Below are 27,202 nucleotides of genomic sequence, written 5' to 3' on the forward strand. Positions count from 1 at the left end.
CCAGACCACCACCAGGATCTTCCAAAAAGTCTATGCCAAAGAATGCAAAGGAGTCCCACTCCTCTTTGGCAGCGATCTGTGCCACTACTGAATGCAAGTTTTTAGAAGCAATTATGTTGCTTCTAAAGAAGCATTTGCCATTCCATCTAACTGATGGCACTGAAACACACTTTAGAGAACACAGGAAAAAATGCTGCATCAGCTCTGAAAGCTGTAGTAGCTGGTAGCAGACACAGTTGAGATGAGGCAAGCAGTGAAGAAGCTGCAGAAGGAAAGACTTGCACAGTTTCACAGTTTCCCCAACCAAACCTGATGAGAAACCACCAGTGAGGGGTGGGGGGGGGGGAGTGGGGGGGAAGGAGAAGGCAGGGAAACATGGGGGGTTTATTCCAATTCCCATTACTGTATCTGAATCCCCACTAAGAACACCTTTGCATCTGCTTATTCCGGTCCCTGCGTTTAGGGTTTTAAGTCTTCCCAACACTGCTGTACTGCCAGGTTTGAGCTGCCTGCATGCATCAACCAGGAGGAGCCCCCTTTCCGCAGCCTCATCAGTTCCTTGCTGTGCTACCATCTAGCAGGGCAAGGAGTAAATGGGTGCTCTGGCTGCTGTGGGAGTGCTGGGCTTCCCTTGATGTATAGTTTAGAAAAGAAATGTTTCAGGTTGGTAAATGGCACATAAGGGTCTTGGCCTGAGCACGAATTGCTCTGGAAAATCTGAGCAATCTCTCTTTTGGCCACTCTCAAGTTATTTAAGTGACACAATAATTTACACCCACAGTCTTAGCCAGTGCATTTTCTTCTCACTCAACCAAGTTGTTTTTGTTACTATGGGGAAAAAAAAAAAAAGAAAGAATAATTATACTGTAATATGGACTAACCTCCCTGCTAAGTTAAAAAGCATAAAACCCCTTTTCAGGCCACAAATGAAATTACATTGGGTGAAGGCACAGAAACATAAGAAAGAGCTTTAGCAGGAGGGATAACTGTAAGCAATGAGAGCTCATTTTGAGTAATACACAGAAATCCTTTGTTTAGCCCTGTAGATACATAGTTGGAATCACAATGTAAATCTTTCGTGGGAAAGTGCATTGATAAAAGTAACACATAAATTTAGCTTTGGCTCTTCTGTAAATTGATGAGACGACTGGTTTGCTTCATACCTTCAAACATACAGATGGGAAGGCAGAGCTGCCAGGGGGTCTGAGGCACACGCAGTGCAGGAGAAGCACGGAGCTGAAGGGTTGTGGAGCACTGGGGTCAGCCTGGTACTGCAGGAGGATTTAGTCCTAAATATAGCAAGGGCTATCCTGGGAGTCAAGAGTGGGCTGTCGGGAGTCTAACGCCGTATGAGCAGCTTTAGGTTTTGAGAACAATGATCATGACTAAGAGGCTGATTCTCTCAATATGGGCCAAATCCTGGCTACTGGCAGAAAGCCCAAGCGAACAGGTTTTGCCTGGGAGGAGGAGATGACAACCCAGTATAGCATTTGGAAGACTGGCATCTCTTTTCCAAACAATAAAATATCTAGGAGATGCAGCAAGGAAGAAGGGGTTTTGCACTCCTATATATGCTGTGGTACAGCCATGAGATGAAGCTACTTAACTTTTTGGCCAACACCCTGACACTTGCAGGGCTGTCTGCAGCTTCCTGTTTTCTCTAGTGAAAAACCTGTCCAGAAGCTGAGTTATGTCATGGAGAGGAACACACAGAATCCATCACATAGCAACAAAGAAGTTCTGTCACACTGAGGCAGTCTGTGCCCTGCAGGAGATGATAACAAAGCAGGATGCAGCCCTGCAGAAACAAGCAGTACACAAGCTTTTGAGTAAAAGCAGCTATGCTGGGATAGGGACCACCAGCCCTGCTAGATGCCTACTGAGAGAACATATGATGGATACATAAACAGCCTTCCACATTCCATCAACACTGTGGCTGTAGGTTATCTATTGCCATATCACCTTGGACTGCCTTCAAGGGATTGAGCTCAATTTCTTGGAGTCCATGCTACAAATGCTATCAAAATCTTGCATCCTTTTGCCAATGAACCCCATCCAGACAGCACCCAACATTCATACCTGCTGTGGTCTGAGAAGGAGACATGAAATGCATTGTTGACACATCTCCTCATGAATATATACATATATATATATATATGTGTGTATATATATATATATATATAATTAGAAGGATGAACACTTGAAGAAATAACAAACCCTTAAAAATTTAGACTGCAGTGTTCCTGCAGCATGTGGGTTTCGCAGTAGTGGAACTTTGTCATCTGCAAGAACATCTACCCGTCACCCATGAAAAGTGGAGTTCTGGCTGCTCAGGAAGAAAGGGATGCACTTGCAAGCACTTTCACTCCCTGCCTGGGAGAAACAGAACAGCATCATCTGCTTCCTGACATTCACACAAAGAGGAAATCCTCTGGATTTGACATGCAGTTGCTTCTTGCATTCGCACACTCCTGGCACAAGAATCATAGAATCATAGAATCACAGAACTATTCAGGTTGGAAAAGACCCCTGGGATCACCAAGTCCAACCATCATCCCTGCTCTACAAAGTTCTCCCCTAAACCATATCCACCAACACCACATCCAAACGACCCTTAAACACATCCAGGGATGGTGACTCAACCACCTCCCTGGGCAGCCTATTCCAGTGTCTAACCACTCTTTCTGTGAAAAAGATTTTCCTAATGTCCAGTCTAAACCTGCCCTGTTGCAGCTTGAATCCATTCCCTCTTGTTCTGTCGCTAATTACCTGTGAAAAGAGACCAGCACCAACCTCTCTACAATGACCTTTCAGGTAGTTGTAGAGACTGATGAGGTCTCCCCTCAGCCTCCTCTTTCTCAAACTAAACATTCTCAGCTCCTTCAAACCTTCTTCTTAAGATTTACTCTCTAGGCCCTTCACCAGCTTCGTTGCCCTCCTCTGTACTCGCTTCAGCACCTCGATATCTCTCTTGAATTGAGGTGCCCAAAACTGGACACAATACTCCAGGTGTGGCCTCACTCATGCTGAGTACAGGGGGACAATCACCTCTCTACTTCTGCTGGTCACACTATTTCTAATACAAGCCAGGATGCCACTGGCTTTCTTGGCCACCTGGGCTCACTGCTGGCTCATATTCAGCCGCTTGTCAATTAGAACACCCAGGTCCTTTTCTGCCAGACACTGTCCAGCCACACTTCCCCAAGCCTGGAGTGTTGCCTGGGGTTGTTGTGGCCCAAGTGCAGGACCCGGCACTTGGCCTTGTTGAAGCCCACACCATTAATATTAGCCCAGCCATCTTATCTATCCAAATCTTTCTGCAGAGCCTCCCCATCCTCATGCAGATCAACACTCCTGCCTAGCTTGGTGTCATCTGCAAACTTACTGATAATACACTCTATGTCCTTATCAAGATCATCAATAAAGATGTTAAGCAGAAATGGTCCCAACACTGAGCCCTGAGGAACCCCAGTTGTGACTGGCCCCAGCTGGATTTGGGTCAAGAGTCCCAGTCCGAGTGCTAAATTCAATTCTTAAGCAAGAATAGGTATTTTTTGGAGTTAGGAAATGTCTGGCACACAAGACACTGCTATTGCTTGTGCACGTGGTTTTAGCCAGCTTGGCAAGATCAACACACTGAATAACAGGCAGACTATTGTCCTGGGAATATGCTTTCTGATCTTTCATTTGGAGAGATCTGCTGCCTTCTGTCACTTCATGTACAAGGAGAGATCTCACTCATGACTTTTCCTAGCCCCCTTCCTACCCACATGTAACAGAGGGGCATTAGCTTAGACAGTGTTTTGATTCCTGATGCCTTCAGAGACAGAAAAGCAACAGCACGACAAAGGCTGGATGTTAGATGTTTTTCATATAACATGACTACTAGGCCACAAATTAAAACAAAAGGAAAAGGATAAAATAAGTACTTTCAGATGTGTGGTGTGTATGTACATTTTTAACAAAATCCCAAGAAAGTAATAGCTGAGTATCTGCTTGTATGTAGACCTCTGCTTCCAGTATTTTGTCACCTGCTTTGTGCAGCATGAGGCACACCAGCATAAGCCTCCACCATCATTTTCCTACCTTTGTTCCACACTCCTAATTGCTCTTCTGGGTGTATTTGTGGGGGTCTTGGTTTTAGATTCTATTTGGGTTTAGGCTGTTTTGTGAAATCCACAAGCGAAGGAGCTCACATTTTTGTTTCTGTGTGTAACAAATACACAGCAACAGGGAGGTTTCACATGAAGGCTGTTTCTACAGTCACAGTAACCCACATACAAGGAAGGCAACAGGAGTGCAGTGTAAGGACGGATTTTCTCTTCCAGTCGCACAGAATCAGAGCCAAAGGAGGAGAAGAGAATAAAGGTCAAGTCCTCATGCAGTCCCCAACCTCCACAGAAAGATCTAGACTGTCCAAAGCCTCCAGAAGGCCTGGGCACCATCCCTGTATGCATATGCATGCAGCAGTGTGTGCTTTCAATTCCTCATAGTGCATGTGCCAGGTCTCTGAGCAGCACTGGCTTAGATGGACTTAAGCTCCCCTTCAAGGCAGATTTCCTGGATCTGTCCCATGCCTCTGTGCTAACTGCCTGCACTGCCACCCAGAGCTGCTTTGCTGTTATCTTGATTCTCCATCCTTAGTCATCCCCCCTTTAGAGGCATGCATGTAACTGGGTGACTGGATAAAACTTTAAGACAGTAGGAATAATGTTTCTTCAAGTTCTTACGTGAGAGGTGATGCAGATGCACAATGAATTATTATTTTCACACTCTCCTTCCATGCTGTGATTTTGCTCAAGACCTACACATGGAGTTCTGTATGCCCACTGAACAGGCACTAGGCATACACTGCTCTATATATGCTTACTCTCATACCCTGGGCATGCTTGAAAAGACAAAGTCAGTGGCAGAAAGGTCACCCCTAATTTTCCCTTCTTGATAGAAAATGACATTCTACCACCAAGAGATCCTTGCTCACATCTGGGGGTTGTTCTTGACTTCAACAGGATTCTGTCAGGTTCTGTCCATGCTCCCAGCTTCCTGGGGTCAGAATGCAAACTGAGGACTGATCACTGATGAATCCTGCAAGGGCTCGTATCTCCATCACAGTCCAGAACAAACTGAACCAATACCTGGGGTAGCTGAGAGCATGAATTGGGTGCAAATCTGGGCCAGGTACACTTCTGGTTTAAGCAGCCTGGACTCCGGCATTATGGTCTAAATCTGCTCTGGAATTAGCTAAGGATCGGTACAGCACAGTTAAAATCCCTAACTGAGCCAGGATTAGACCTGAATTTCCCTGAATCATCTCCACAGAAACAAGAGCTGATTAGTTCATGTAAAGGAACGTCAATCTAAAACTCTTTTAATTATTAAAGAAGAAAACTAAACAATCAGGAAAGTAATTCCAAATACAATTATGTGGCTTACCTTACTTTTAACATACCTGACTCCAAAGTAAATGCCCCTACAAACAAACATTACTAACAGGATACACAACACATTCTTGTGATACAAGTTCCCAGTGCCAAGGATTAAAGACTTGCTGAAGGCAGAAAGACACTTCAAGGGAGGCAAGGAGATGCTTGAAGGTAGGGGGAAAAACGTTTAAAAACTAATAAAGTGTACAGATAAGCCATAGTAGTCACACTCACAGATCTGGGTTCCCCTGTTAAAGACCAACTGCTTTGGCTGTCAGCAGCTTCATTAGCCAAAAGAGGCCCTTTGGATGGACCCAAACCTATTTACTTTCCAGAGCTGGCTGTGCCTGCTCCATATTGCAGGTCCTCACATTGGTTGTCCAATGATGCTGATAACTCCTGTGGGAGTTCACATCCTGCTGAGTAGTTCACTGTTTAATTGAACTGACCTTTCCTGACAGTGCCCCTTGTATTAAAAGCTGCCTTACTCCCCAGTGAAAATGGTTTGATAATCATTATATTTTACTCATCAGACAGTTGTTCAAGAGCAGGAAACAATCAGCTAAATTGGTAGGCTTGCCTCTGGAGGGGCCCAGCACTAAAATGACAGAAGATGGCTGCGGATCAAGATAGTTGGCAGAGCTGACAATCAGGACAGATCCAGGAGCAGGGGCTGTGCTGCTTGGGGATGGGGACACCAGCAAACTGGATGGCTGGGGAAGGCAGGTGTACGTGCAACAGGAGAAGGTGGCTCTGCGCAGGTGGAGCAGTGCAGGACTGCAGAGCGCAGCAGCAGCAGACACACAACAGGGCAAATCTCTTTAGCTGACATTGGGCAAAACACTTGCTTCTGTAATACAGGGACCCATCTTAGAGAGAGCTCTACTTGAAATAATAAATGCACATCAAATTCAGGTTTGGATTAGGAGCTCTTGGAGGATGTTTGGAGCTAAGCCTTTTAGTGTCACCTTTCTTATACAGAGGAACCATTTGCCTTCAGACCATGAGCGTCTTTGGGACAAAGAGGTTTTAAGTGAGAGGCCTGTTTCTCGAGAGTCCCTTTTTCTCCTTGTTCTTTTCTAGGCCACTTGTCTTACTAGATGATCATGCAGCATCTGGAAGAGCTCTTTGGGGCTGGGAGCCAAGGTACAAAGAAGCACATACATGTACCCTGTTAAGCACCTGATCACAGATGATGCTTTGCTTTGAAATTATGGTTATAATGCATTCAGTAGCCTGAAGTGTACTGTGCTCTGCTACACTTCCCCCTTCCCAAGTACAGCAATGTGTTCATTCCCAGCACTTTTTATTCAGAACTGGCATTTTGCAGGTCTCCCAGGTCAGTATAAGGCCCAGAATGCCACACCACCTTATCTTATTTACCACTGCAGGAGCAGCAATTTAATTTTATCAGTTAAGCCAACTCTTTTCTTTCCTCTTAGTCTTAGTGTCTCAGAGCTGCAGGCATTCAAAGAATGTGCTGTTCAGTAAACTTTTTTTTTTTCTTGTTCTCTATTTACAAGGACATTTCAGTTGTTTTTCTCTTTGTACTACAGCTACACAAGACAGGACAACACTCATATTTTCCCTCCCACAGTGCGGTGTTTTGACTGGTTGTGCCTGGTTGAGTCTTTAGGAGTGTGGGATGTGTGGGAGCATTCATGGGTCCCTGGTGTCAGGGTGCTGAGATAAGGCAGCTGGGCTACCATCTGCTGCAGATCCGTGGACAACAGGGCCCCTGAGGTGGCAGGGCTGACCTGGGGGAGACACCAGGACAATACCTGGGAGATTCACAGCCAACTGGGGGTACCTGCCCATGAAGTGGGTGTGCAAACAAAAATGTCCCCTCTCCAGGATAAGCCAGTAAAATCCAACATTGCTCCAGCTTCACTAGGACACTGTGCCTTCAGCAGTGTCTTGTCTCTCCCTGCTTTTGTTGGCTTTCTTAGCTATCTGGTCAACTACTCAGAAACCACTTGCTTGGTCTCCAGAGAGCTACCAGAAGTCCCCTGCACAAGAAGGTAACTGGGTTCACCTTCCACATTGCCTTGTCCTTTCTTGGCACAGATTCAGTCTCCAAGAGGACTGTAGCTGGGCCTGAAGGTCTATCTTGGCTTCATGCTTCCATGTCCGTGAACCAAAAAAGATGAACTGAGGACATTCATCAGCATAAAAATCCTCTGAAATAAAATTAACCCAAAGAGCTAAAATAAGCTAAGTGCAAGAGCTCTAGCTTGATTTCATCAACTCCTCTTTGAATGGCAATTACATTGTGAACTGATCAGTACAATCCTAAATCCTTCATGTCTTCTTCTGATTAAATACTCATTGTCTAAACATCCATCTTGTTCTCAGTACTTCTACTTATCCATTTAATCAATTCCACCATTATTCACCTATCTACTTTACCCTGCATTTTGCCATCACTATTTTTTTCAGGTGATGAAAATTTGCAGAAATTCTTGTTCACTAAAACTGCAAAGCAAAAAATACATCTTAACCAGAATGTCTTGACACTCCTGTGCTTCTCAGCTTTAAAAAGAACATTTAAGTTGCCTGATATTCACAGGGGATTGCCTTGAAACTTTGCATACATTCCTTCTATGCTGGCCCCAAGGAGCAAGACTGCATTCAGGAAAATACAGTATTTGATGCTGGCTTGAAAAATTCATTGCCTAACCATGTATAAGTGGTCTACAACATCTCCCTTGAGATGAAAATATTTTGTTAGTGGAGTATTTTGAAGAACAGCCTTTGAATGCCAATTTTAAGAAAATACAAGAACCAGGATTCTTTTCATTTGCTGTTGGTTTTACTACACAGTTTTGATTAAACTGCTTATGAGGAGGATATCTTTTAATTGTGTCCCTGGTAATATTTGCCAAATTATTCCTTCTTCCTTTTTTTTTTAGCATTTATAAAATGATAATTTCATTTTCTCAGAACGTTATACAGCTTTATCCTTGCTCCTAGCAGTCCTTCTCAAATTATCTGTTTTCCTAAAGGCATTTTCTGTGTACAGTTTATCTGTAAAATTTCCTTGATAAATCTGGGGCCCTTAGGAGGGAAGAATTAAACTCACTGCATTGCATACTGTCCTATCCTTGCTCTAAGGTATTGTCTGCTGGACAAGTTTCTAGCTGTGTTGAAGGGATCCACTACACTTGGGGTCTGGCAGAGAGGCTATAAATAAAATATTAAAAAGTTTATTAACCAGGATTTTGATATGGTATCAGCCATTCTGAAACCATGGCAGACTTTGGTGACAGGGAGTACAGAGTGCCCCACTGAACTTTATAGCACTCTTTCATCTTTGCTTTCTCTGAGGCATGCCTGCAGCCTTGCAGACTTGGAAATTTTGGAACATTTGTTCCCAGAGGAGCATTAGCCTCTTATAACTCGTAAATTCAAAGAAAATATCATTTACCCAGCTTGAAAAGATATCCTCAAAGTCACTCCAAACTGTGCGTCTCCTCTTTCTTCAAGTAAGCAGCGACAATTTGATAGTGGAAAAACACAGTAAAACTGAGAGTGTTATTTGCAGTAATTCCAGAAAATCAAAAACAAACCTGTGCATCTTCATATGTATATCTCCCTGGGTCTTTGACATTTTGGCTTGTTTTCTCATAGCTGTGGGAATCCAGGTTGATAGCACTTTGGGCCCCAGGAGCTAGAAACTCTTGCCAGATTTCCTCCACTCTGGTGGTTACATCCTGTAGGGGTTGTTTCTTGAGATCTTGGACAGCCAACCAAAACCTGTGCTAGGCAAAAATTACAAGGGGAGAAAACAGAAAAAGAGAGAACCCTAGATAAGACTTTGTGGACAAGTCTGGGCAGAGTCCCAAAACATAGATGTAGAGCCTAACCCCACATCTAGCTGAATTCACAGAAGACTTTCCATTTCGTATGCTTTAAGGGGCAGGCATGATATACTACACACCAAACCCTGACACTGAGGCTAAGATCAGTACAGCAACTTTAATAAGTGGTAAGTTCTCATTCAAGCCACCCCTCCAGAAGTGTGGCATTAGGTATGCAAAAAAGAATCCTCCAGAGCAAGGCAGCTGGAGGAGGGGAGAGGGCTCTGCCTCCCACAGTCCTGTTGCAATCTGCTGGTCATTCCTGCCTGCAGGATCCCTTCTCCAAGGGAGATGTAAAATGCAGAACAAACTTACTATAATTTCCAGGGTGAAGTTGTAGAAATGGCACTTAGAGAAATCTTTTTTTTTTGACTCGTAAACTAACCAGCATTCAGATGGATGCCATGGAAAGCAATCTTGTCATAGCCATATGCCGATTTTGCAGGGATATTTTCTTAACTAGACCCCATTTACAGGATAAAATAACGTTCATAAACATTGAGAACATACTCTCTTAGATGGCTGAGGGCATAACCCACATCTTGATCTGTGAAACCAAAGGCCACAGAATATTTTTGTAAGTGACATGCATTGTTGCTCCCCGAGGCCTCTGCCTTGCTTACCCAGTTCCTGCAGCCCAGCTGAACGGGTGCAACAGTGCTCTATAGGGAGTGCCAAGGGCAACAGGACACACAGGTACAGAAAGGACCTCTGCAGCCACCTGCAATAACCAGCTCCTTCCTACCCCATGGCAAAGGAGCCCATGGGCCAGGCATGACAAGGAGGGCAGGGCTTTCATTCCTTCCTTGCACTGCTCTTGATCACTTGCCTCTGCTCAGCAGACCACGCAGCGAGGACAGAGTTTGTCTAGGTTACTGCTTGTTCAGGGCATGTGAAAGAGTGGCACAACTTAAAAAATCTTCTGTGTCCCCCTTGTCATTATGGGAGACTACTAAATACACCATCTGACCTTTAACTGAAAGCCTGACTTCCCACCCCAAATGATTCAATAGTGCCAGCCTGCTGCCACTAATGCAAATGTTCCCCAAGGTGGAATGAGGATACAGTCTCTTCCTATCTTGTCGGTGGGTGTAGAAGCCAGCAGCCTAGAGACTCCTGTGTTGTTTCTGACCCTCACTTCCTCACCAGCTGCAGGCAGTACCTAACCACCCCAAAACCACAAAGCTTATCATAATCAAAGGAGGCAGCTAAACTATTTAGCCTGGTCCCCTACCTGCAATAGAGGGAAATGGTAAACAGGGAAAAAAAGACACCCAGGCTGTGTGCAAGGCCAGCCTAAATCTTCCTTGCCTGTCCCCTCTTCCTGCTCTGCCAGGTGCAGGATGAAGATGCTCCCTGCACCCATGCCTCCAACGTTTACAGGTGCACGTCTCGTCTCTTGCTCCACCGCTGCTAAACCAGCCCCATCTTGTGCTCTCCCCTGGTGCTGCTGCCTCTCCCTCTTACCCAAATAACGTGCTTAATCCAACTGTAAAGCCTGTGAGAGATCGCAGAAGGCAGCATCCCTGGGCTGGGGGCTGTGACCCAGAACCCTGTCTAGGCAGGACAGGCTGCCCAGCCCCAGCAGGAACCCCCAGAGCAGCTGCCTGCCCTTTGAAGCGCTGCTCCAGCATTCGCAGCTGCATGCACAGGGACTGATGCTGCTCCTTGATACAGTTTTCCCTGCTCCCTAGCAAGCTGAGTAACACAGATCGGGGCATGCTCAGACACTGCACCAGTACTTGCGAAGTCCCATACTGGTGATGCTCACAAAGTGACCTTCAGTTTCATAAACTGAAACAGAGCTATTTGGGTTAGGTGGAGGGCTGTCCATGGTTGGCCCTTTTCCATCTTCAAGATGTTAAGTGTGCCTGATGTCCTGCCTTGTTATTTGAACCATAAGTGACAGCCCCCACTTATCACATGCACACAGAGCAGAGGGTGGTGCTCACAGTGCAACTATCTGATGCCATATGTGTCTTTCTTTTCTTCAAAAACATTTTATCATTTAATTTCAGATGGGATGGCAACATGTGAACACAGGAAAGGTATAAAGAGAAAAGATTATAATCATTCCAGAGTAGCTGGGACACTTCAGACAAACACTTGGTGAGAGAGGACATTCTATGCTGGCTTATCTTCTGCCTCTAGAACCGGGGAGGCAGGCTGGGAAAGCACACTGGTGAGAGAACCGGGCGCACTGTGAAGTGACAGCTTGCCAGAACAGGAGCACCATCCATTTTAATAACCATTTGGCTCAATCTGAAAATCAACCAACCAGACCAACCTGACACTAACAAGATCAAGCTTTTTTTTTTTTGCTGCAACCAGTTGTGAATTCATGCCCAAGGCTAGATGTCTTCTTCAAGGCAAAGGGGAGTTTTGTCTTGGTAAAAATTTCAAAGCCAATCACTATAGCTGGTATCTGAAAATCGAAGAACATCAAAGAGGGGTACCGAGCCCTGCAGCCTCAACTCCAAGGCAAATTCTCTGCCACGAGGAATCATCTGGAAGCCAGTGCATAAGCAGGGCTTCCTCTGGGATTTATACAGCCTTTACAAGAGAGCAGCAGATATTTCCACCCCAGAAAAGAGCAGGCACATGATGGCTATGCTGGAATTTGGGTTTAGTTACAAAGTGAAAAAACGCACTCCCTGTGCCAGTCACACAATTTCTGAAGCACAAGCCCAGACCCATGCTCACAAAGGAGAAGACACCACATTGCATCCCTACTTTCTCTGGGAGGTGCATTGCCAGAGGACACCTCTTGCACAGGGCAGGGGAGGAGGGAGATGTCCTCCTGTGCTGTCCCTGCAGGTGCCCTATAAGTAGAGCAGGACTGGCCACAGGGACAGTCTGCACTAAGGCAACAGCAGCATTGCTCACAGGTTCTTTGTCCTTTACAAAACAGCATGTAAGATCTGGAGAAGGCTGATAATACGGTGTCCTAAACTGTTGTCACAGGCATAAACCATTCCAGCTTCATCCAGCATGCAATTAAGCTGCTGTCACTTGTGGGAAATATTCTGTAATGGTGTCTTCTCCTGCGCAGCCCCCTCAAGGCACAGAGAGCTCCTGGGCCCCAGCGTGGCTGCTCTGCCTCCCCACAGGGCACTGCGGAGGTCCCGGGTGCCCCTCAGTGAAGACTGACAGGGAAGGGCAGGGGGTGCTTCTGAGGTATGCTGTGAAACAAAAACTAAGTTCAGAACGTGATCAAGAGGCAAAATACGGATGACTGTGGAGACTGACAAGAGGCTACCAAGACAGGGAGAGTGGTTTTAAGCTGAAAGAAGAGAGATTTAGGTTAGAGATCAGGCGTAAATTCTTCAGTGTAAGGGTGGTGAGACACTGGAACAGGCTGCCCAGAGATGTGGTGGGGGCTGCAGCCCTGCATCAAGAGCAGGTTGGCTGGGGCTCTGAGCAGCCTCTTCGAGTGGGAGGTGTCCCTGCCCATGCAGGGGGGTTGGAACTCAATGATCTTTAAGGTCCCTTCCAACTCCAACAATTCTGTGATTCTGCTGCGTCCCCATCTTGGGGGAGGATGATACTCCTGGCTTGGCAGTGAGTCACACTAAGTGACTATCTGAGTTAGGAATATGAGCACACTCTTCTCCTTGCCTCAGTAGCTGCACGTTAAGTATCCGGTGCATGCAGTTCAGGGAGGGGGAATGCTCACATCTTGGTGTGCTCACGGCCAGGCCCTTGCTGGGACGAGCTTGCCACGGCTGGGACCAGCGGGAACCTGTCCTGTGCGGGGCACGTCGGGGACAGACGCCTGCAGCGGGGCCGCGTCCTACGGGCACAGCCCTCCGCGAAGGCAGCATTCCCAAGGAGCCCCCGGTGCCGGTGGGAATGCGGGCCAGCTTCCCGCTGGCCTCCCCCTCCTTTCCCAAGCTGCGCACCCCGCAGCCAAACTGCACGGCCCCTCTTTCTGCCGCCTCGTCGTTTCCTGGGGCAAGAGACGCCCCTCTCTAGCTAAGCCACCCGCACCTTCGCCAGCCGGCAGCCAAGGCGCCAGCCCGCTCCGCAGCGACCCGCCGCTCAGCCGCGGGGCTGCGGCGCCGCCTGCTGGGCAGGAGGGGCACAGCCCTGCCCCGGCCCCCCGCATCCCGGCACTGCCCCCCGCACGGGACACCCAGGAACAAGGGATGAAGGCTCAATCCTGTGCCTGCCCTTCGGGTGCTTTGGGAGCGGTTAGGCGATGACTGCGTGTGATGCTTTTCATTTAGAAAGCAAGGGGGCTTGGGTGGGTTGTGCTTAATGGGTGTGCTCTCCTCTATGCCCGAACCTTTCCTTTCCTGATGAAAACAAACAAACAAACAAAATAATAAAAAAAACAATTAGCAACAAGTTTCAGCCATTAGGGGTCATATAAGGTACACTTTCTGCAAGTAAAATTCTTTCCCGGTAACTCATTTTCAGCATATGTTCACAACAACACACAAAATGCCTGCATCCATGCATTGCAAGCTTCACATTCCTATAAAGCATCACGTGTTCTGTATTTATCTATAAACAGGTGTGCAGTCTCCCCCTTCCCTTCGGGTAAAATTCCCGTGTCCCATATTCCCACTTACTTGCTTCTCTTTCCAGCTGACACTCGTTGAAACTGGGGGAAAAAAATTAAATCAATCCACCAGTTACATGAACTTCTCTGCAATCTCAAGATATCTCAGGAGACTTCCAGGTCATACAAAATGTATAACAACTCTCTGTTGGCCTTTTTAAAATTATTACTATTATTTAATCGAAGCTTGGCATTTTGTTTGCTGTATTTTGGGTACTTCAAAAATTAACCGAGTCAAAACAAATTGTACATGAAAGACAGTAACAGAGAGGAGAAAGAAGAGCAAGAAGAAAAAGAGTTAAAATAAAAACAGAGAGAAAAACACCCAACTGACTGGCTTTCCTGCTCTCACATAAATAATGGACAGCCAGTAAATAAATAAGTTACAGGGCTCAGCCAAGGAGACTGGTGGACATGATTCTGCAAGTTTATTAGCACAGAGAAACACAGCTGGAAGGAGAGCTGGGAGGTCAGTGAGTCTAGTCTGCTGCTATCTTCGGCCCTGCCTCACTCGAGACCCCCACCGGGACCAATTTTTCTCAGCTAGGAAGATATGGAAATACCCCACCACAGCCAACACTGTGATTTGGGACTTGCACCACCGGGTATAAGAGCAGATGGTTCCCTTGCTATACCACTGAACTGCATTCATTTCAGGGCATTCTCAAGTTCACAGAATCTTTTCTAGCACTACAAGGAATTTCTAGGTTTTCCAGCAGCCACTTTCTCAGATCTGCCTTCAGGACAATACAGGGCCTGCAGGATTCCTGCCAGTGTTAATGAAGATCCTACTGACATTCCCAAGAGAGAATACATCCCTGCTGCAACAGTTTCCAGATCTCTGGATAGTTTCTGGAAGGACCATTCTTAAAATATCACTGCAAATGTAATTTTTTTTAGCAAGGTGCTAGATGGCTGTGCCCTCAGAAAGTTCCTTACCACTTCCCTGGGTTTGGATGCACCTCACTTAACTTTAGATGTCTAGCATGCAGACCCCTGCTTACAGTCCATCCTGTTCCAGTTTTCCTCATTAATATTTCTGCCTTTACATCCTGTTGTTATTTAAAGCTTTAAGCAGGCTTGCTAATAGTGATCCAATATTAGATAATAATGATACCACATACCATGATAATGATACCATAAGAATTAGAGCAGCATTCCCATATTAACTAAAAATTATATCAGTGTCTTCTGAAAAGGATGCACAATTTAACCTCTCCATCCCATCCCACAGGCTTGCAGCCTCCCTTCTCTACAAGCCATCTCAAAACCAAAGAGAACACACAGCAAGAGTAGCAGCTCTGGCAGACTGAGGAAGGTACGTACTGGCCTTCTCATAATGAACCTTTCTTCATTTGTTTGCATTGGATGAACGTGGGGGCACCCACTACTCATAAAACCTGCTGGATTTCATTAGCACAACCTCCATATATATTTCAGAAAAGCCACTTGAGGAGTATTTCAATAAAGTATATTAATTTTGCACTTCATCACTACAATTTAATTGCAAATGAGTAACACTGTACAGAGTGCAGTAAGCATATACAAGTTCAGTACCCGTTCAGCAATAAAATTCCAGGCTCATTTATTTATGTTTGCATGTACGTATGTTTTAGTTAACACTCCCTTATTTCTCTTACAAGTTAACTTTCAGGCTTTTAAAAATAACAAATATAAAAGTGCATTGATTTTTCATTGTTTGGCTGCAGGCTTTCTGTACTTCTCAGACAGGCAAATTTGATAAACATGATGGTCAGTTCCAATGTAATTTAAAGTCACTTCCTGGGGAATTTCCCTTTCAGATCTCACAGGCCAGCAGACTGCACTGAAGTAGCAATTGTTCACATGCTTTACTGATATATTTTATTTTGTAAATGAAAAAATACTAATCAACAAAACACAAACTTAAAGGCTGTGCAATCAAGTTCTTAGCTGGTGTATGGTAAGATCAACATCAAACACCACTATCAGCAAAGGCCAAAACCCAAATGGCTGCATGCTCAGTTGGCAGCAGATTCCGACATCCTGGGAGCAGGCACTGGAACAGGACTGCCCCAAAGCAAGCAGGTGACCTGCTCCCTGTGCCCATTCACGTGCTGAGATGGCACCAGAGCACCACAAGAAAGCCTCTTCAGTGTAATTTAGACTCTCTAAAAAATAAGTGGGTTTCACTGCATATGGCCATGCTAAGGCTATCAAATTACATTGCTGCTGGATCCTTCTCTGTCTCCAGGATTAACCAGGGGGAGAAGCAGGTGAGGACCACTGCAAACATCCATGAAGCACCTTTTGATCTGCTGTACCTCAGTCAAGGATTCCACACACAAGCGTACAAAGCACAGACTGGCACCCTGACCCCAACTTGAACCCTGGCCTTCAGCACAGGCTGGTGGCTGCAGCCTGCCCTGCCACCAACCACAACTAACCAGAGTCTGAACCATAACCTCAGCCACTGAGCGTCAAGTTCTACTTGTTCAGACTTCAGCCTGCCTCCCTGGCTGGCACAAGCCCCCTCCCATTTTGTTTGGATTTTGCAGCACCAACCAACAAAACTAGCATTTAAATGCCTGCAATCCTGAACACTAATCCCAACATTTGCCCCAGCCTTGTTTCAAGCATAATCCCTGGAAATGCAGTTTCCCAGAGCTCACTGTAGTGCATTTCCTTTCGCTGTTGTGGCGCCTGTTGGGGTTCGGTTGTATCTGCAGGATACAACAATACAGTAGCCCTTCCATGAACCTCACCCTCTCCACAGCAAGAGAACTACTTTCCCCAAAATCAACTTCAGGGCTGGGGTTGGAATTAGAGTTAAGATTCAAGACAAGAAGCATAAAACCTGTGGCTATGTCCTGATTTAATGCTAGGACAAGTAGGGGACTCATCCTTATTATGTAGGCAGGGCTATGGATTTAACTTAGAGACTACATGGGCTATCTAGCTACACCTCTCATTTTCAGTCAGTGTGAGAAGATACCCGGCATCAATAAGGGAAAACAGCTTAACACATTAGTTCTGGGGTACACAGGAGTGACTAATGAATCCTAAGTCTCTGAGTTTAGCCCTTAGTTTTCCAGCTAGAATGCTGAAGAGATAGGCGTACTTTTTGAAGGATTGCTACCCCAGAATAAAGCATGCTGTTGGCATTTCTAATATATTTTCATCAGTTCTGCAATGAGACTGTCTTGGAACAATGTGCTAGGGTCAAAGACTGGGTTTAAAACAGTGTTATGGATGAGGTCAGAGAGGCTAGATCTTCTAGGAAAGGTTTTGTCTTCATCTAGTGTTGATTCACCAAAAAAAAAAGGGCAACTTATTACTGCCATCTATTCCTGCTGTAGTTGAAGTAGCAGAACTGTGCACAACAGATTTATAAACTCTCAGTCTGATGTAGGATCATGTGAATGTTTAAAAAATGTTTCAGACTAGAACTTTGGAATTCTTCACAACATGAAAAGCTAGGTACTCACAATCCTCACACAGAGTGTGTGCTGAGCTCTGGAATATCTAGGAGGTGTCAGAATTAAAAATAGCTGTTGCAAGCCGGATTTGGTGAGTGCTAGTACTGTAACAGCTTTTAGCCACATGATCACCATACTATGCTTCCCTCACACCACCCCTGCCACAAACACATGTGTAAATCCTATATATTGTTAGGGAGCTTAATAGCTATTTGCCATGTCTCATCACATTATTACAACTTTTCACATGATACTTGACAACACTGGCTCTGCTAAACGCTGCTCCTGAGATTGCACACAATTCTAGTATAGGGATCCACAGCAGTGTCACAGGCCAAATCCTGCTATTCTCAACTTCATTCAAATAGGTGTTTTTAGCAGTTCAAGACACACAAAACATTGTATTTCACCTATGTTGGAGACTAGGTTTGGTCCCATTAATTTAGTTTAAGTCAAAAAAGGTTTCACCTGAGGTTTTCTGAGCTGAATTCTGATTCCAGGAAACGAAGGAACTGGTCTCGTCCTACTGGGTCCTTCAGCACCTCATCCATGGAGAAACCCCATCTTTTCACACGCTGCTGACTAGGTTCTTTGCTATTTGGAGAGAGAAGGGAAAAAACAGATGGAATGTGCATTTCTGCCTGCTATACAAGCAGCTGCTGCTGTTTCTACTAAGCAGCAAAGGGAGGAAGATTATCAGATCCGAGGAGATGGTGTTTTTTTTCTCAAGACTATGCAGAAATACAAGTTAGCAAATAACATACAAAAAGAAGCTATAAAGACGAGGGTCATCATTAAAGCAACTGTACTATCTGCTACGAACACGGCAAATAAGAGAGACAGTAAATTATATGATTTTCAGAATAATTTCTAGCAGGTTTCATGTAAAGAACAGCATGCCATACTTGAATGATTACACACTGTGCCCTTCTTGCATCTCCTCAAATGTACCTTGCAATTTCTCTTATGTTAAGGCAGAAATTTGCCAGCAGTGTTCCAAGGGCTGCTGGTGAGCTCCAGAGCATCTCCTTGTGTCCCACTCAGTGCTGGCTGGTCACTTGGAACTGGCTTCAGATTTTCAGTTCCACATTTGCATTAAAAAAGCAGTTTCACTAAGAAGCAGTGCAGACAAGTGTTCTAAAATGATTACTGGTTTGTGATCTTTTATTTTTCAGTGCCTCTGATTTTTGGATGCCTAAGTCTTAGAAGACTAGAAAGCATTTTCCTCCTACCCTCCATGATAATCAGACTCTCATTTTGTGTCTCAGCTGGGACAGTGGGATGCAGAGGCACCCAAAATCACTAAAAACCTTTCTCCTAAATTATTTCTTAATACAACCCCACTTACATAAGTTGTTGTTTGAACTGCCGAACATGTTGCAGAGATGCCTATGGGGAGGGGCAGTGCCACGGAACCACGACAAGGATCCTACAAGACAGTCCACATCAGAGCGTAATCTGGGCTCACCAAGTGTTTGAAAGCTTCTGGTGTGATGGCGACATACTATGAGACAACCATTAAAATACAGCTCACCTGCTCACATTTGTGACAGCAGAGCCATTGTTAACAGTACATATCTATTAAACTACATGTCTCATCACGTTCACAATGATTCCTAATCCTGGTGCCTTAGGGGACAGTGGCGATCTGTGCCGAAGACAAATAAGCCAAAGGGGGTAAATAACGTGCCCACTTTGATTTCCCCTTGGTGTAAAGACTAAGTAGAATTGATGGGCATGTCCTCACTCAACACGCAAAGCACTTGGAATGGCTCCTCCTGCAGTCATCCAGGAGCCAGCAGCACTGCAGACAAGGGCACAGATGCCAGCCTACCTGTTCAATGAGCCAGCCCCGGGCACGGGGACATGAAAGCCACGTTTGTGCAGAGCTGCGCACGAGCCAAGCTCAGGGAACTTCCTGCTGAGTACAGAGATCTGTAGCTGCTCTTCTTGCTGCTTCACAATATTCTACTACAAATGAAAAGACCAAAGCACTGTCTAAAGTTGAAGGCTTTAGAAGGATTTACAGCTGAAGGATGTACTGTAGTAGCACAGGGCTGTCCCTACTCAGCAGCTGGCCTTACCATGAGAAGTAAGAGGCTCTTTGTTCTCCTGAGCAAGCGCTCTGCTCTTCTAACTGAGGAAACAGCTTTGCAGGCATCACAAGGGGTACTGCAGCTCTCGGGGATCATTTAACTGTTCATGCAAAATGCAACTAGATGCAGATGCAGTGAGTTCTTTTACAATAGAGAATAAAATGGAAATACAGAGCTGTTCATTCTTCCATGTCCCAACAATACAACTTCCTCTTTTTCATCAGCAGGAGAATCACCTTTTTTAACTCTGGAATCATAGCAGAAGCCAAACATCTATTTTAAATTCCTATAAAGGCTATGACATAAGGTTAAGTGTATTCTTCAGGGACACAGACATCTTTTCTGGGATTTGCAGCTACCTCAACAGATGCAGAAATCATGGATTCCTGGATTACCTTGTGGGTGGGGGATTCCTCCAGAAAAGTATTTTGCAAGGGCTATATCTGGTTCTAGCCCTGCTAGGGAGGATGGAGAAAAGAAGAGACTGACTAAAAAGGAAATTTAAAAAAAATAATAAAATAAATGTGAAGAGGGGCAGAGATTAGGAAACTAACAGATTTATCTGAGTACCAAAGAAGCAGGTGAAAACACCTTTCACATCTCAGACCACATGATTTTTACGCAAGGAAACAACTTGGCCTTTACCTGGAACACTGACTCACTATGAATTGGCTTTCTTAGCCTGGTAACATCTTAAACTTTACATTATTTAAGGACAGGATTAGATCGGGCATTCTCTTTTCAGAGATTTGCTGAAGTGAACTACCAGCTCAGATTTGGTGCCAAACAGCAGCAGCAGCTAAACACCAGGAGAAGCTGCTGAGCTCTTGCAGTAGTTGCTATGGGACGTGAGTGAGTAGGGAAGGTGAAATGTGGCATAGTGATTCCCCTCAAACCTGCTACAATAGCTGCTAGCCAGGACAATTCTAGCCTCCCTGCAAGGGTTGTGGATAGCCTGTGATAGCAAGAGATGTAGACACATGCCAGCAACATATGGGCAATTATCTAAATTGCAGTGCTGTGCTTGGTTTTTTTGAGAAACTCTGAGGCGCAAGATACTGGAGGTCCTACAGTCATTCCTCCTCCTTTTCATCTCTTAGAGGTTGTAACAGGGACAAGCCAGCTTGTTCACTAACAGGTGAGGCCCAAACTCATTTTGCCAGTCTATTATAATTCTGACCTGCCAACTCTCACATTTACTTTTGAGCTGCACTCCTCTGGCTCCTGTGCTAAATCTACCTCTGCACAGGCAGAATGGCCACTGCCCTGTAAGCCTTCCTACTCTGCCAGCAACATATTTCATGGGATCCCAGGACAGCAGCATGGCTGGAGCATTGCAGCTTTGGGAGGAGCAGAAAGCAGGTTCCCAAGGATCAAAAAAGATGTCCTGGAACAAATATCACTTAGCAGCATCCTTTATCTGTGGACTTTCAGACCCGAGTCTGTGCATGTCCTTGACAGGCACGAGAACATCTGTTGCCTGACCTACAGAGCACTACTTACCAAGTCATACAAAGTGGAGGGGCTGAATAATTCACAGAAGTGATAAAGCACAGGCTCCCATTTAAACTTGAGCTATGTATTTGTATCTTGTGAAGTTAGTTATCCAACTTCCCGTCCAAACAGGGCAGTGGGAAGATGGCAAGACAAACAATACAGCAAGACAAATCTAATGTTACTTAAAACTATGAATTCTTACCTCATTTCAATGTCCCATAATGCTGCATCATCACTTATCCAGGGATTGGAAGGCTCAGCAGGAGTTATAAAGGGGTCATATTCCATATATTGCTCTGTGTAAGTTATTAAACTGGCAGATATTAAAAAAGAAAAAAGAAAAAAATAAAATAATCAGGGCCTGAATGATCACTCATATGTCAGAGAGGTACAGCTTATTTTTTTGTTTGCTTTTGTGTGTGTGTGTGTGTGCTTGTGTGTAGGGATTAGTCAGCTTCCCAGCAACCATGAGTCCCTTTTCCCAGGGATGGCCCATGCAAGGATTTCTCTGCAAACACCCACCAGTTCACTGCAGTATTTTCCTCAAGCTCATCTCTGTTGAGCTGCCCACAAAAAAACCTATGAGGCAACAAACTGGACTGCTGTGGTTGGACTTCCTGCAGGGATCCAGGGGATGACTACAAAGCACATGTCCCCCTGTTCATTTGTTGCAGGTTACTACTGCCTCTTGCCCTTTTGGTTTTTGCAGACTTTTGAACCCACTTTATGCACGATGAGTAACTCATCTAAATAGGGTCCTATGCTGTAGCTAAGAATATACTTCGGAGGATCACAGTCGTAAGCTTCAAGCCTACAGGCTACAGACCATTTTTGTTACCTCAGTATAACATTTAGTCTAATGGCACTATGGCAAAATAAATGTAGTTTACAACAATTAACTTAGAATGTAGTAAATTATATGCATGTTGGAAAAATACCTGGCCTTTATACTGGCTTGCTTCATGATGAGTCAGATAAGACATACAGCTTCTAATCCTCACTAGGATGAGATTCAAAGAGCTTTCTGGGAAAAGGACTGTGTCTGCTTGCATAAGTGATTCAGGAATTCCACTGGGCTTGAGGCTAGGGGCACATTTTTACAAAAGAAAGACAGCATAAATGAAAAAAAAACAAAAGAAATTTGTCCTATTCTATACTGGAAATACTCTAAGGCACGTCTTAATTTTTTTGCCTATGTCTGCCAAGTAATTAACTAAGTTAATTGAGTCTCATCATACTGAACAACTAATCTACTTGCACTGTGATTGTCCATGCTAAACTTTACCTCTGGTCTTCAACATCTCGAAAAAGGCAGAAGAATGAAAAGATCCTGTGAAACAAAGGGTCACAAAAGGCAGAAAGTTTCCCTGACCTGCTCTACAGTAATTATTTCTTTTTGTTTGTCCTAGCTCTTATCATGAGGCATTAAAATCATACACTTTTGTAGCCACAGCAGGTTCCCACTGCCCCCCAGGGCACTCAGGGCTGTCTCATCTCATTTTGTTAATTACATTTCATGACTGCTGAGGGTCAAGGGTTGGAGAAGGGAGCAGCGTCCAATTTCAGAGAGTAGCAGCAATCCCTGAGACATCAATGAGAGAGCAGGTTGGTTAAAAAAAAACAAACAACAAAAGGAATCAATTAGGAGGTATCTCCTGTGAAACTTGAACTGCTCCTAATAAAATAATAAGGTAGCATCGGAGGTGTTTGTACAAGTACTAGTAAAAATAAAAGGGGAAAAAACTAAACTAAATGAAACAAGGGAGAATTCCTAAGCACATTATGCTGATTGAGTATAATGACAGCAGTGGAATCATTGCCTCATTGTATAAAGGAGGCTACAGGCAAGGGAATCCTAAGGGGAAGCACTTCTGTCAAAATGCAAACTTGGACTTTTTGGCCTTTCATGTGATGTACTGTAATTTTGGTAGAAGAGGTGGTGAGAAGTGTTCACTGAAGGGTGCAGAGCCTTGAGAACACAAGTGTCTTGCAATCACGGGGCCCTACTGAACCTTCACAGTAACTTTGAGGAACTGAGAGGATAGAACAGATTTTCATCTAGGGAGCTGAAATTGCTTCTAGGAGGAAGATGATCTGTTTTTCCCCAGCCACTTCTGCCATGCCACACACAGTGGGATTGTACTAACACTGCAGGATGCACTCAGGGAAAACAGCAGATAGAATATACTGATAGCTTCGCTCAACAGTTCTCAAATTTCATTGCCAAATCTTGAACCTGACAGTGTGCAGGTCCCAGCTGGGGAAAAAGGATGTGGAAGAAAGGAGAAGAAAACTATTTCCAAGGTGCTTGGAGCAGCTGAGTGATGCCTGCTCTCACAGTTGGTACAGATCTACTCCTGGAAGTGGAACAGGGAGGAGGGGAAAGAAAATCTTTAGTAGTGGCTATTTATTCCATGGGAACTTGGAGTAACCTTTTGAGAGCCTTTCCGTTTCTCTTCTGCTGGACAAGTGCTACCCCTCAGAATAGCATGCATTAATGGAAAACTTCCCTCATCCTGCCTGGAAATGCTTTTGTGCTGTACTGAAAAACTGGCAGGTGATGTTGCTGCCAGGCTTGGCTGCTGAAAGCAGCGTGCCAAGCAGCTGTCTCCTGCATCCCGATCTGCCACAATGTCACCTCAACTAGTCTTGAAAGTGGGGCCCAGCCTGGGAAGTGACTTGCTAATAATGGGACCTTCTTACGCAGCAGATTTGTTCCTGGCATTTGTATTTAGTTTTTTACATCGGCCTCCCAGGCTTATCGGGGTTTTATTTGTTCTGGTTTGGTGGGTTTTTTGGTAGCAGGGGAAGGGCCACACGAGTGGCTCTGGTAAGAAGCTGAGACGCTCCCCCAGCTCCAAAACCCAGCCAAAGATCCATTAAAGGGACAACAGATGCATGCACCTCAGCAATTAACATACGAAAGAATCAACATGAGCAGAGCACCCGAGCAGCAAAGCACTTAGGGGAGAAGAGCTGTGCTGGAGGAGAGAGGTGCTGGTGGTTGGTGAGGAAGAAGGGGAAGAAGGTGCCCAAGCAGAAGTTTCCCTGCAACCCGTGGTGAGATGGCAGCTGTCCCCCTGCACTCAAGGAAGAATTTGGTGGAACATTCCCTGAAGGCGCCAGGAGGGGTGAACTTGGCCAGTGGACTTGGATTTTGTGGCCAGAGGATTTGCTGCCAGTGGACTTTGATTGCGCAGCCGTGGAAGACCCCGGAGCCAGGGGAGGTGGCTGTTCCCGAAGCAGCCCCTGACTCTGTGGGAAGCCCAGGCTGGAGCAGCTCCAGACCTCGTGGGAAGGACTCATGAAGGAGAGGTTGGTGGAGGACTCTCTCCCATGGGAGGGGCCCCGTGGGGAAGAAGGGAAGGACAGTAAGGAATCCTTCCTGAGGAAGGGACAAATTAAAAAAAAAAAGAGCTCAGAGCCCTTTCAAACCAGGAAACACTTCCATCCAGTTTTAATGAAAACTATTTTTTTTCAGCATTGACAATGTTACGTTTATAATGTCACTAGCTCCTTATGAACTTGAACTACAGGTGTGCTACGTGGACAGGTTTCAGTGTTCACAAGTGAATGAGTTTTACTGAGTCAATCTTACTGAATAAATACCTACCTAGAAAAAATTCAAGCAAAACAGATCTGCTTGCTTGTAAATTACCAGCCTGGAAATTATTACTGTCCCAGTATATTAAGGACATCGTAAGTAAATACAGTAAAAAATGATATTTTTTTGGTAAAGCACAAATGTATCTTCTTAATAAATAAGAACCAGAAAGCCCCAAACATAAATATAAATGTGCTAATTTCAATTGTACAATGTAGTGTATGCAGGATTTCAGGGCGTCTCTAAATATTTTGTATCTAATTGGATAAATTTTCATTTTAATTGTTAAATTTTATGAGCCAATGGGAACTTACTTTGGGGCTCTTGCCATTTAATTTGCCTAGTTTAATACACACATGCTAATTACAGACGCAGACACTGCAAAGCACATTTTATAGGGTAATCTTTTTATTTGCTTTAATAAAAATTCCCCTATTATTTCTCTACAAGGCACCAGATCTTATCCTGTCCCTCATGTTCAACACAGTTTTTGTGCCTTGATTTGCCTCTATGAGAAATCCACCTCTTAAAACACTGCCTTGATTAGCCCTAGTGCAATAGGGTTTCATATATAAAAGTGGGAGCAGAAATCAGCCTTCAGCCCCATCATGAACACCACGTGCAGCAAGACACAAACACAGGACCTTCCTCAAAGCTGTGCCAGACTAAAAAGAAAGGAGCTTTAAAAGTTCATCCACAAAAGAAAAATGGGTATTTTCAAATTACTTTTCTGCAAATAAACTCAAGGTTGTGAAGGGGTGGGAACCAAAAGTACTACAGGGGTTCTCGTTTTTGTGAATATTTCTTTTGCTTTCACAATATGGCAGCATCCTCATTTTTCACCTACTTCTCAGTGGCAGAAGGGCAAGTGCAGAAGTGCGGGGGGGTTAGCAGACAGGCAGCACAGCTGGGTAAGGGAAGGACTGATGCACAGGAAGGGGACCAGCCTTTGTGCATTCCTGCCTGCTCTCTGTTTCTGGAAATGCCAAACTGGAAATGAGGAAAGAATGGGGAATCATGCAAACAGGGACACTCACCTTTCTGCTACTTTTGACATCTTTAAACAATGTCTCTCTATCTGCATGTTCAGAAAAGCTATCTGAGGAGAGAGATGACAAGGACATTAACAATCCAGGAGCTCTATAGCATGCATTGATCATATCCCAACACACTATTGATTTCTCTTTCCAAACAGCTTGAAAGAAACTCAGAAGGAAATGAGACCCTTCCCTAGGTATTAGAAGAAGCTTATTAAGCGCTCCTCATATAAGTTTCAATTCCTTTGGCAAAGCCCCAGGTAAAACTTCAGAAGACACAATTAGAAGAAGGAAAGGCACATATTTGGGGACAAGGTTCCTAGACTACTCAGGGTGCAATATAATCCCCTCTTTAAACCACACTTCCCTCTTCCATTTCTCTCGCAAGATAGGTAATGGTTTTACAGCATATTTGTACTCTGCTATGAACTAGTTCTTCACAGTACTCTGCAGCCACCTGCGTTGCCCATGATGGAAAAAGTTCAAGAAATGCAGTGTTCAGCTTTAGTTCAGAAGACCATCCTAAAACTGGCTGCCTAAGAAACATGTTTAAAGCTGGCTACTAAAATGCTGACCTAGTCCTGCCTGTACTTCAACAAGTGCAGCTTGTTGCAGGAAAGTAATTTTGAGGGAGAGCTCCTTGTGTGAGGGCAAGGATGTGTGGCCATTCCTTTGAGTGACTGTGCAAATAACTTTCCCCCAGCTCTTCCCTAAAACTTCTGGCTGTACAGTTTAACAGTCAGGCACCAAGTGGTACCTTTCTTCACTGCCCATCCCCAGCCTGTGCCCCAGTGTGCAAGTTTCTTCCCTAGCTTTAGTTCTTCTCCTCAGGGCTGTTCTCAATCCATTCTCCACCCAGCCTATAATTATGCTTGGGATTGGCCTGACCCAGGTGCAGGACTTTGCACTTGGCTTTATTGAACTTCATGCAGTTTGCATGAGCCCACCTCTCCAGCCTGTCAAAGTCCCTCTAGATGGCATCCCTCTCCTCCAGTGTGTTGAACACACCGCAGAGCTTGGTGTTGTCAGCAAACTTGCTGAAGGTGCACTCAATCCCACTGTCCATGTTGCCGACAAAGATGTTGAACAGCACCGGTCCCAGTACTGACCCCTGGACTTACTTGTTTCCGGAAATCCTCTTTTGTAGTTTTGCGTACAGGTTGGGAGGGCACATGTACAGGACTCTGGGGCTGAGACTCCTCTGTAACCCCGTACACTGACTGTGAGGAGCCAACAAACAAACAGAAGAGATTACGGCATTTTTCCCTCTTACACAATGAGGAAAAGTGCAGTATGCAAAGCAGAAAGGTAATAAGCTAGCAGTTTCCTACTGTTTATAACCACACAGGTCAGTAATCATTCAGCCTGGAGCAAAATTTACAGATCAGACCATGCTTGCAGATGCCTGAGCTTGGAAGGTCTGCAGGCACATTAAGACAAGGGTTTATCTTAAATGTTAAAATGCAGCTTGTAATTTTTAGGAGTTCTGAAGGCTGGGTGGGTCAGCGCTTGCAGGATGAACACTGGGAATGGTCATTGTGATGAACCAAGCAAAGAAAATGCTAGAACTTAATCCCATGCCATTTTTTTTCACTTGGTTTTATTTCTTGTAAAACTACACATTGAAGAAAGAGCGTAAACAGGTGTCAATGGGTCAAGT

The 27,202-nt window shown here is 44.8% G+C and overlaps 1 protein-coding gene across 8 annotated transcripts in view; it reads right to left on the reverse strand.

The window, feature by feature from the left end:
* Nucleotides 1-27,202, reverse strand: part of RGS6 (regulator of G protein signaling 6) — a 270,371-nt gene that overhangs the window by 27,482 nt on the left and 215,687 nt on the right. For all 8 annotated transcript variants that reach the window (XM_051620985.1, XM_051620989.1, XM_051620986.1 and 5 more), the window contains 5 exons: nt 26,664-26,762; nt 25,543-25,604; nt 21,104-21,214; nt 17,777-17,902; nt 8,993-9,179 (listed from right to left, as the gene is read on the reverse strand). In XM_051620985.1, the coding sequence (XP_051476945.1) occupies nt 8,993-9,179; nt 17,777-17,902; nt 21,104-21,214; nt 25,543-25,604; nt 26,664-26,762 (585 nt within the window). The remainder of the gene's footprint in view (nt 1-8,992; nt 9,180-17,776; nt 17,903-21,103; nt 21,215-25,542; nt 25,605-26,663; nt 26,763-27,202) is intronic.

This window comes from Apus apus, chromosome 5 (assembly GCF_020740795.1).
Source record: "Apus apus isolate bApuApu2 chromosome 5, bApuApu2.pri.cur, whole genome shotgun sequence".
NCBI lineage: Eukaryota > Metazoa > Chordata > Aves > Apodiformes > Apodidae > Apus > Apus apus.